This window comes from Varroa jacobsoni, unplaced genomic scaffold (genome assembly GCF_002532875.2).
Source record: "Varroa jacobsoni isolate VJ856 unplaced genomic scaffold, vjacob_1.0 contig00534, whole genome shotgun sequence".
In the NCBI taxonomy this organism is placed as follows: Eukaryota; Metazoa; Arthropoda; class Arachnida; order Mesostigmata; family Varroidae; genus Varroa; species Varroa jacobsoni.
Window position 1 is genome coordinate 115,383 of NW_019214481.1, and position 11,859 is coordinate 127,241.

Here is an 11,859-nt window from a genome sequence, read left to right on the forward strand (position 1 = left end):
CAAGAATCTTGAAGTAGGATTACTTTTACTGATACTTTCCGATAAACGCAAAGTTCGCATATTTTTTAACATAATTTTTTGCTAGAAACAAGGGTTCTACACTCCTAATATTTCGCTTTACGAGTTTATTTTTTACTGTTAATTAAATCGTCATCGAGGTATACTTACTCGCAATCATGTAAAAATACCTTCTGACCATTGTATTCGTATTTCCATAGTTTCTATAGCGCCCACAATACCACCTGAACTTTAAGGATTTGTCTGAGCACGGCAACGCACAGGAGAGTCCAAATGCGCAGCAACCTTACCAAATTCAGAAGAATCTATTTTATACCAACGACGTTGTTTGAACGACTGAGTAATAATTGGATCCATTGAAATGCTCATTGCTTGAATTATGCATGCTGATGCGTGCCGAGGGATCCCAATGCATAAGCACTGGCGCGGCCAGAGACCTCGCCCTGCCAATTCTAGTTTTCGCGGAAAGCCCAAACAGTGCTCAAAAACAGAAGTGTGTACACGGAGTTCTAGGAGAGAATCAGCTAACCTTCAAAATAATCGTCGACCAAGCAAAGAGAATGCGTGTTTACGCAAATCTTGTGCCGAACTGTAATTACATTGTAGTTGCTCCTCGGTCGAAGGCCATATTAACCCGTATGGTCAGAGGATCGCTTCCGAGCTGGGACCTGCCTGGGGCCACTTTTCTCGTCAAAAACATTTGTCTTGACACTAATTGTCAGGTAAAACGCCGTAAACTTGACATGCCGCACTTTATGAAGTTAGGTGAAGTTTTCAGAAAGGAAGCTTTTCAATTATATCGAGTAGCCAAGAGCGATTACTTTAATACACCCAGAAAGTTCGCAAATCATTCGAAATATGACTGTGCCTGGCATGTATGCTGTTGGGTACTATACTTTAACATCACCCAGCGTCTGTATGTGTTGAGCCTTAATGCAAAGTCCTTAGCGATAATTGTACGGACACTTATGTAAGATCATATATTAGGATAAAGTTAGATTTTACGGCGAAAACGTGATGAAACCGCCAAAAAAACTAGTACTACCATCGTAGCTGATGCTTACCTATCCTTTTTCGTCATAGTAGTTTCTTCGGTAGTTTGCCGATCCGTGGTAACTTACCCCGGGTAACTTCGTTTAGTGCTGATAGAACGTTAGCCGTGTGATAGAACGCCTAATGGCGACAGTGGACGTAAAAATCCAAACAGATTTTTGGTAATATGATGGATAGCATGCATCACTACTATATAATACAGAAAAAGAATGAACAAAGGGTTCAAAATAATAAATTACAGCGGATTATCGGAGACCTCTAAGCAAAGTAAAGATACGATTTTTAGTAATTAATCAATAGATCTTATCGTATGTTTTCCTTACACTTTATACGTTACTTTGTATATACAATTATTCTATATTTTATTTGTGTTAAACAAACGAATTTTCAAAATATTTTAAATGCGTGAAATGTGGTGTACAGGAGTCATTTGAGGGGAACTAATAACCGCGCAAAGATGGTCGCCTATGAACACGATGGAAAGGCGTAACACAATTGCTTATGCATGTTCTGTTGTCTGTTCGATAATCCAATTATGGATGGAAACACAAGAAATCATCATCGCTTCTTCCGGTAAAACATTGCTGCCACATCGCCATCGTCGATGTATTTCGGATTAATTTTCCTCTGGCGACCACGGGACGACACTGGTGGATCAGGAGTTGCTTCTAGAAGAGGTGTATCCTCAGCGGGTGTTGTCTTACTGTCCTTCTGCAGGCCTCCCAGCTGGTTCAATTGTCCACCTGAAGCCGCCGAAGATCTCCGGCGTCCTCTTTTAGCCGGACCGCCAGGGACTTGAACGGGACTGCACTCACCTACAACAACAAATAAACCAATATAAAATAACATTTGACCGAAAGTCTTTTTTAGACATTATAATAATTTACGTTATGAATTAGATAACTAGGTAAAATGGTAGAAAAGACCCTGGATATCTATATAGGTAAGGATATGACTAGTTATCTATATAGGCAAGGATATGACTAGTCGTTTATTCGATGTGAATATCGACCACATAACGCGCCATCATGAGCACACATTAAAGTGTGCTCATGATGGCGCGTTCCCGCTCCATATGCTCAAAAGTCAATTCACAAGCTCTGTTACGGACCTTTTGAAGCGCCGTTGTTATTGTCCTGAAGTTGTGGACGTCCTTTATCCGGAGAGGTAGTGGATGCTTTTCGACCTCGTTTAGATCGACCTGCACCGGTTCCTGTTGTGTCAAGTGAAGTTTTTCTTCGTCGCTTTCTTGACGGTGCAGGTGCTTCAAGATCAATCTCCAAATCTCGAGACTCGTCATCGTCATCAGGCTGATCTTCAGTTTCATTGATCACAAGTTGATCCTCCCTGTTATCCGAACTATCGGTAGCGTTTGCTGCTTCATCGAAATGAACCACTTCTTGAGGGATTCTTTGCTTCTTTGGCGATATTTCGTCATGTTCTAAAGGCTCACTAACTCTTTTCTGTGCAACTTTGTTATCCATCGTACTTATACTTACATGATCGTGCTGCTGTGTCTCTGTTATTATCTGTTCCCTTTCAGACGTTGTTTCTAAGAAAAGTTTTGATGTTTTGGTTACTTCGTCGTTTTCACTTTTGCCTTCATTTTCCTCAGTATCATCTTCATTTTCGAGAACTTCTATATCCAATATCGAAGTGTCGTTGTTAATTTTTAGCTGGAATCTCTTATCTTCTTGGTCTTTTAATAGCTCTTTTTTCGTCGACATCTCCTCGTTACCCTGCTTTTCTGTGAGTACGGATGACTCAACGTCTGCTGTACGCGGGAACGCTTTCAGTTTATCGTTGTTAGACGGTAAACTCTGGACATCTACAGCATGAATCGCTTCGTCATCACTAGACTTCATGGTTTTGTCGCAAACGTTTTTTTCCTTTGTTGTCAGAATAGTGCTAGCAGTCACTACGGTTCTCTCGGATTCAATGCTCACATCGGTAGTTTTAGTATCCTTGTCCTGTAATTTCGACTCCTGCGTTTCCTTGTTTGTAGGGGAGTGTTTCCCTTCAGAAACGGAGGTCTTGGATACCTTCGAGTGATCACTGAAATATCAGTATAGCAGCAAGGCCCAAATAGAACGAAAAAAATAGTTCAATGTGAAGGAAGTTTAGAATACCAAGAACTCTTACTCCTCTGGCCCCGCGCACAACCTATGCCAATTGAAGGTTGTTAAATTCATATACTTTTAGTGCACCAAACGTATCCAATGTCAAGTGAATTAGTCGACAATATAAACAAACTAGTTTATTTTTTATTAACACAATGTTCAAAACTCAGAAGAAATGAGTATATTTTATCAGCTGTTTCTAACCTTCGATTTTTGCTATCCTCCACTTCTGAACGCTCCCTACGACTCGATCCTTCGTGCTTATATTTCTCAAATTCCGAGCTTCTTTTTCTGAAAAAGTATTGGCCATGTTACTGTTATTATGCGGCATAACACAAGCACAAGGTAGACTAAACTTGCAGCTAACACTCTAATGCTAATAGCCATTTCTCAATACACACATATTATTTAAAACCTAACCAACAGAGCAGGTAAATTATCTTTTCTCAAATACATTTCTTCATTGAAGACATGTATTCGAGAAAAAATAATTGGTTCTTAGCGAATTAGCACATTAATCTACCTGTCCCTTTCATCATCATGATGTCGTCGACCACGGTTTCGGTCGCTTTCTCGCCGTGAGTCGTGATGATGATGGTGAGGTCTTGACGAAAATGAAGACGACGTGTTATGCCGTTGCTTTTTTCCCTCTTTGTGATCTCGTCGAAGCTCTTTAGACTCGCGATTGTCTTTCTCTTTGTCTGACCGATCTTTATCTCTGACCCTACTATTTGTTTCGCGCTCTTTGTCCTTTTCGCTATTGTTACTGTCTCGTTTACTGTCCTTGTCTCTATCAGACCTGTGCGAACGATGACCCCCATCTCTGTCTTTTTCCTTCTCCCTTTCCTTGTGGTCCGCACTACCGGCGCCTGCGCTGCCGCCGCTGCTGCTGCTGCTGCTGCTGCTGCTGCTACTCAGCCTTTTACTCCTATCATCATTTTTTTCACTTCTATCCCTACTTTCTTTATCTTTGATATCACTGTGGTGCCCGCTATTTCTACGAGGTGGCAGTGACACCGAACATGACGCGTGACCCGGTTGTCGTACGCTACGATCGCTTTTAAATAGAACCAAAAATACAAAGCACTGCTTAATACTAAAAGCACTTCCCTTTGGTTAATCATCACCACAATCATCATAACAGTATTTAACATCTGTTTGCTCCCACTCAACTCCATAACAAAACTTCTTTGGTTTCACTAAATTAATTCATAAAATAATTCATTTAAATACACACGTCGCAACGTTGTTCTTTCACATATAGCTAACGGAGAGATTTGGAAATGTTTAAGACCAAGCCCCTATTCACTTAATAACGTGGACATTCAGCTATTTGTGACAGACGTAAGATAGAAATTGTTCAGAACATTTGCCATACAAACGTCCATTAACATTATAGGGTTACTCACCTGGAATGACGACTACTGTTGCTAGCAGTTTTATGGTGGCCTAAATAGTTCGAGTTCTCTACCTTTTTCTGCGAGTCACTATCTTCTTTTTGACTTGCCTTCTCGTCCGCGTTGTCAATGTCCTGCGCAGGGACTTCGCTTTCATCCTTGTCTTCTGAGGGACTCATTGGTTGAGCTACAAAAGACTCTGCCTCGAAAACGCTAGCACGCTTCTGCAAATTTTCTTCCACGTCGCTTTCAATCTTTGGCGACTGTACAGAAAAGACAGGGCTCTCATTACTAGGATCAGGACAGTCAAGGGGCACTATGTTAGCATTTACTGCTAACTCACCCAGCGGATCGCATTCCATGGATTCCACTACATGTTCAGATGGGTGTCCAGTAGCCTCGGTGGTCCTTTCTGTCGTAATCTCTGTTGCTTCTAACAAAGGTTCGTCTTCAACGGGCGTTTCACCTCGTTCTTCACCAGATAATCGAACAAATTCTAAAATATAGATAGCACAACAAGTAATGTCGCCAACAGTTAGATGTACTACATATGTTTTACGCATCAAAGAAATGAAAGTGGCCAGGTCTAATATAACATCTCTATAATGGTTTAGTGGTAACGTGTTTGCCTTTTAAATGTTAAGATGCGTGCGATGATCTAAGTTCGGAACCGAGTATAGACATACTTCGTTTTATTCTGAGGACCAATTGTCTGAAGCAATATAGTAATGCAAGGCAGTACCGGATGTAAAAAGTCGAACCATCTTTTTCATACCTAACATAGGTATTTGAAAATATATGAGATAACTTGTTACTATATCGTAATCACCGTTGGAATCGAGATCAGATGTTCCAGGGGGACGAGTATCTTCGTCTGCTGGCTGCGTAGTAGGGACTGCCTCAATTCGGGTACTACAATCATCCTCAGTAGCTGTGCCTATGCTACCCTCGGATGAGACAACTTCCTCGCCAAAACCCAGTCTAACTGTACTATAACAACCATCGTGCGTCCCCTCAATAGTAGGCGAAGGGGGTCCGGAGGGTGCACCGCCCTCAGCTTTCTGTTTAGGGGGAGCTACTGATGGTGGTCGAGGCGGTGTCGTTGGCATCAGATCTACATCAACCGGCCTTGAGCTTGAAGACTGTTCCGGTGATGACAAAGCAGGGTCTGTCCTACTTTGCATTAGAGAAAGCAGTTGTTTGGGTCTCATATTATCGTCCTCCTCTTGCGATTTTTGAGGCGAACGTGGGAACTGCGGCGTGGTCTCTCTAGCCTCGATATGTTTCACCGAGCCGTCACTCATATGCGAGGGAGACTGCGTAGATCGAGTCGGGCTAAACGAATTCGGCGCGTCCGCACAGAACAGGCTGGTTTTAGGGACTGTCTTAGATTCAGCCATTGCCACAGGTCTCCTGAAACCGACAAAGCACGGAGGAAATATACCTTAATATAATTAATTTATTTAGCAATAACAGTAGTATTGTTATTCTACCCACAATTACGTCGCTACGTCATCTCACTAACTGCAGTAACTGCACCAACATTCACTCTCAGATATATTGTAGCGAGAATAAACTCACTCATAAGGTGAACGTAAAGAAAATCTCCTCGTGAAGTCTACTTGTATACATAAGAAATCCGGCCATTACAGTGGAACTCACAAAGTTAGTTTATTAAAATGAATGGCTTCATTTTGATGTATCTTTAGGTAGCAGTTTCATACAGGCTGGCTGAGAATTTATGTTTGCTGTATGTATGTACAGTATCCTTGCAACATCTAACTCACGGCGCTTCTGTTCCTTCTAGTGCAGTCTCCGTGCGGCAGACATCGCTTCGAGCATCTGTGGTATCTGATATACAGCCTGGCGGACCTAGATCCGCTTTTGCGGATTGATCCCTTGTTCTTGCTGCTACCGTCGCTACTGTCATATGATAAGGATTTTCTGCGCTTTCCGCCGTATTCGGCTGCTGCAGTTCCTGCTCTTCCTGTTCATCGATTGTAGGAGTAACACTCCCGACGGTGTCACCTTCTCCTTCAACGTCGTTAAGCTCCTCATCTGATACTAACTCCATGTTATCCTCTTGCATAAGCTTATTCTGGACCATCAACGAAGATGCAACAGTCCCCTAGAAACAATAAATTGTTAAAATCCATCTGTTACTCACTTATCCTCCTCTTTATCTTTTAATTACTGATGAACTATTTCATTTTATAGAAACCCGTCTACAAAGAAAATTATGCTAGGTATTAACTCAATTCGGACGGACCTCGAACAAGTGCGTGTCTGGTTGGCTCATTCTTTAGATAAACATTCACTTTAGTCTGAAGTAATTAATATTGATAGTATTTTGATTGATTATAACACTTTATTTTACAGTCTTAAATGCATTACCTCGTCAATAACCATTCGGCTATTATCATCTGCTGTATTGTTGCCGTCAGTGTATGGGCTGGGAGGCATCACGCCGTGGGAATAATCCACCCCAGGAGGAACTGGTTCGTGTTTAGGAGCAATCATGTTTCCAACAGGAAAGAGACCCCGAAAGTCGGTCCGTGCCTCGCCACAACTCTCGTCGCCATTTCGTGAAAACGGCCTTTGATTGAGGCTTCGTCTGCTGCAAAACGACACAAGCCCAACAAACGTGCTTAATGAAACGTTCAGCTAACATTTCACTACTGAGGGCAAATAGAATCAATGTGAACTATATGTTCGACCTCCGTAAAGCACTACTTGAGTAAAATGTCAAACACAACTGTTCAACTTCATCAACCCGTGCTTCTTTGCAGAATGTCCAGCAACTCACTTCGAGGGTGGAGATGAGGGTATTACTTCATTATCGGGTTCATCCTCAACCGGCGTAGCTTCACCTTCCTCCTCACCTGCCGTCAAAACGCTTTCGCCGCCGTCCGATAGCTCTTCGAATGTCGAATCAGGTCGTTTACCATTTCCTAATTCTTCATCTTCGTTCGTCGACGCCGATGATGCCACAGGTGGATCCCTGTGAACTGGAGTTGATTCTACCGTTTCCTGATTTGTCGCAGCTACAAATAGCTGCTCGTCTTGATTAATCATCACCATAGTGGTTGATAGACTGTTGGATTCAACTTCACTCGGGTTGATAGCACCCCTTTTAATATCTGGAGGTTGTTGTGTTGGATCTCCAGTTGAATCCGTTTGGTCATCATCCTCAAGGAAGTCATTGGAAAGCGGACTGTTAGAAATATCTTCCCCTTCGATTAACAGTACCATTGATTCTTGGACAACTTCTGTCTCATCTTCACCCACCCCTGTGAGGGAAGAGTCCCTGGAGTAGTGATTGCTGCCTGCATTGGTCGAGGCCGTTCCGGGAACAGGCGCACGTGATGAGTTGACAAAATCTCCTATATCACCGACCACCTCGTCTCGTCCAACCATACTACAATCCGACATATCTGAAATGACCCAAATGTAAACGACGGAAGAGTTCCATATATAACTGTAGGTGTTTGCGGGAAATTAGAAAACTCCATATTGTTGCTGATCTTTATTAGTTGCAATCGGTACAGTCAAATAAGTGATCAGTTAAATACTTACCAACCGAATAATCGCTCCCATGGGGTGAAGGTGGCTCCGGCGGACGTGGGTCGCCAACTGCCCCTTCGTGTTCTAGCCTGGTCCTATTATTATCTCCCATTAGCCCGCCTTGGCTCATCATCATGAGACCAGCCACGTCGGGCGGCGGTGGCACTGGCGGAAAAGGAGGTAACCCTGGCGGCGGACAAACTGGGCAAACAAAATATATTTTTTCTACGTCAGTTTTTCCTCACATTAGTCTATAGCATCATAATACTGACAAGCACTAATTTAAATATCGTATGTATAGAAATATCTAATTACGGTTATATTAATCTAATTACGTAAAACTTTTAGATTTTTATTTCCTCAATATGTCCGTAGAATATTTTGTTTGTGGAGCACACAATCCTTACAAAGTATTCACCCGGTCGTAAAATATGATATTTGAGTCAACTAACAATTATCCATAGAATTCTTGATGAAAACTCGTTCCGCTTGTTGCCCCCCAATGCGAGTTTCAAAATGCCGACAAATTTTTCGAGGCTTAAGAAATATCATACCAAAATCATTAGCTAAGCCATCATTTCTCTTAGCAATAAATGGCAGGCACGCGTAATTGTCTTATGCGTGCTGTTATTAGGTAAATTTCATACTTTCATTTCTCTTTACTCATGCGGAGCGCCTCAATTAAATTTTCCTTTTAGGAAATATGGATTATTCTTTAGTACATTGTATGCAAAAGGAACGCTACCATAATTTGGTGGAGGCATCGAAAAGTTAGGCGGAGGTACAGCAACTGGCACTCCGTGGCTTGCTGCAATGGGCTGAGGTGGTGTTTCGCTGATGCCAAGGAAGTCAGCGATTTCTGTTTGCACTTTTGGCCGTATAAAACGCTCCACTCTGGAAAATACTAGCTGATCCACTAAATGGTCAAGACCAGTCTTTAGAAGACCTGATCTGCAAATAAATTAGAAGATAAAGATTTATGAAATTCAGATAAATTAGGACCAATAATAGTTATACAAAAATAGTCATATACGGTAAGCTAGATAAAAATTAAGCCTTATAAAAATATATAGTATATAACACATACATACGCAGATTATTCAAGTTTTAGGAATTATGAAGTTAACTAATTGTAAGTGATATATATGATAAAAATAATATTGGCAGTGGACTTTATAATCTATATTTAGTTATTCGAAAGCGTTTGTTAGGTGAATGCGTTATAACGGAGAATTGAAACTTTGTAAGAAATCAAACGCCTTTCTCCTCCTAACAGAAAAGGAAACAATTAGAGGGGACCATAACTTCAGCAATCATTCCATTAAATCAAGTAGTGGCCGACGTATCTATTGGTGCTTCATGAAGCTATCGCGTTGATACCATGTTTGGGCGCCTTGACCTTTCACGATTATTCATGAATAAGATTTCGGTAGTTTCAATTTAAACAAATTGTCAGACACCTTTTCAAGTCTCACGGCTTAGACATATTAATTTAACTCATCCTAAAGTTTTAAGATATAAAGGCCGGCTTAATCACTGATAAAAAAAAAAAACAGTGTTCTGTAATTATGATTATGACTACACATTTGGGTTTCAGAAAGACCCTCCAAATTACACTTAAAGCACTAATAAAACGTTTGTATGCATTGCCGTCATCTAGCTATATATGACATACTCATTGATATCTTTGCGAAGTGTTTCTCGAAGTTGATTCTTTTGTAGGACACTGCTCCATTGTTGACGCTTAAGAAATGCACTAACATAGCCTTCGACGCGTTGCTTTAGGTTTAAATATGAAGGCTGCAACGAAAGCGACAACACAGCGAGAAATGCGAACAAATACATATCAACACGCATCCGTAATAGCGATCCTTCTCAGTTCATGCATTTACAAAACATTGTTCAAGAAACAGAATAGACTCTAACGCAGATTACACTATCACCAAGTTACCATTTGATGATGCTGCCAAAGATATTGCACTAGTTAGCCATAGGAAACGAATGCTTAGTGTTTTCTGAAACACGCAACAAAATATCTTACTACTATTATATATCATCAGTGCAAATAAATGGTTCCTAGACAGATGGTGTTATAGACATAATGACTGCAAGGTTACACTAGAAGATATCGTAAAATGATCAAGATACCCTTGATTTAGTAATTGTTCGGAACAATATAGCTTGATCTTTACTTTTAACATAGGATGCATAAAATTCAAAGACACAGCCGGTGATAGTTTAAAGTGAAAGGTTAACCTTCCTTGGAATATTCCTTTAGGTAGCTATCGAGCTTTGGTTTGTCGGGCAAGGAGAAGCATGCATAGCATGCATCTATGCCGCATCGAACAATAGCTCACTTTGGTATCAATATCGGCGAGGCACGTCTTGCGAAATTCGTCAAAAAGGCCCTGACTTTTGATCTGCGTTACAATAGCTTCAACTAAATGAGGGTGGCAAGGTGGCAAATTTTTCAGGTATTCCACCTCGAACGGTCCTTCCTCACCACGGCTACCAAAGCCACCGCTGACACCCACTCCGCCGCCACCGATTGAACCTGACATCGCACTGTAGACATCGCAAGCATATTATACAGTTTTTAGTTAAGTTTCTCAGTTTTCGGTAGAATGCCTAGATATATAAGTGTCTTTAACCTGTTTTTTATTTTTACTATGAAAATTTCGAATGCGAACTATATAGTGCAGCTAGTCATCCATGCCAAGTATTGGCCGTGTGATGATGCTACTTAGGAAATAGAGCAGATCACATCTAAGCTAAGCATAAGAAAATGAACAACAGTATGAACAACACAACAAAGTGGAAAATGTTCTTCGCTTAAGTTGTAATTTGTGGGCCACTTTCAAGAGTCTAGTGAAAATGTAAATGCCCCAACAGTTTCCAGTCATTTTGGCGGAATAGGAAACTAGGAAACGTTGCTCAAATGCAATCGGTATTTTCATCATAGAATTATTATACATCCGTTTAATAACCGTTTTTATTCCACACAGTTCACTGTGAAAAGAATGTTTGGATTAGGAATGAACATGAGATAAGATTTTGATGGATCTTAATGGATCCTTGTTAAGTATTAGAAAAATAGAGTTTCAAACTACGCTCTGGTTTTCGCAGGCAAATACATTTGTCGAGTGCGACTCGCTCAAGATGTCAAATGCAAGACTAATCAGCTGATTATTATGTATACACTTGATGATGGTTTATAGCATGAGATAAATAAGCATCACGTAAACATATAAACTATAGCAAATGCACGCGGTGCTCCACACGTACGACTTCCATAGAACGTAATGTAATGGAAGGAGGTAGAATATAGATCTGTATAATTTATTTAAAATTTATTTCGGCGCTTCCTCGGCAATTCACATTTTGATTACTCGTGGCTTATATCCACCCTGATATTCTGAACGAAATATGGGTGATCACACCTATGTAAAGCGTCATGTAAAAGTAAATTTATACCTTTGTGTTGTCGCGCTATCTTGAAGGGACAAATATGAAGATTTAATGCATCATTCACTACTGCATAATACTTGTTACAATCGAATGCACCGCCATCTAAAGCAAGAAAAATAGCCGAATTACGCGAATTCGAAACAACTGAACAACTCATATAAAACGTGTTTGTAAACAAACCTGAGAAAGAGGCGTCTCTCTCCACATCATGGCCACCACTCACTATGACTCATTACCCA

At 40.9% G+C, this 11,859-nt stretch overlaps 1 protein-coding gene across 2 annotated transcripts; it reads right to left on the bottom strand.

Annotated features, from left to right (window-relative positions):
* Positions 1-1,380: 1,380 nt before the first annotated feature.
* On the bottom strand, positions 1,381-11,732 carry LOC111271313 (uncharacterized). Of its 2 annotated transcripts, none has more exons than XM_022852037.2 (14): positions 11,627-11,732; positions 10,510-10,717; positions 9,828-9,952; positions 8,898-9,103; positions 8,165-8,353; positions 7,395-8,022; positions 6,983-7,202; positions 6,376-6,716; positions 5,418-6,001; positions 4,601-5,084; positions 3,715-4,248; positions 3,396-3,482; positions 2,183-3,126; positions 1,381-1,886 (listed from the first exon to the last, which is right to left on the bottom strand). In XM_022852037.2, exons 2-14 carry the CDS (start codon positions 10,711-10,713, stop codon positions 1,630-1,632), a joined length of 4,803 nt encoding a protein of 1,600 aa, XP_022707772.1. In that variant the 5' UTR covers positions 10,714-10,717; positions 11,627-11,732; the 3' UTR covers positions 1,381-1,629. The 2 variants fall into 2 exon arrangements, with proteins under 2 accessions (XP_022707772.1, XP_022707771.1); XM_022852036.2 differs by having other exon boundaries at positions 6,983-7,205.
* Between the last annotated feature and the right edge of the window lie 127 nt (positions 11,733-11,859).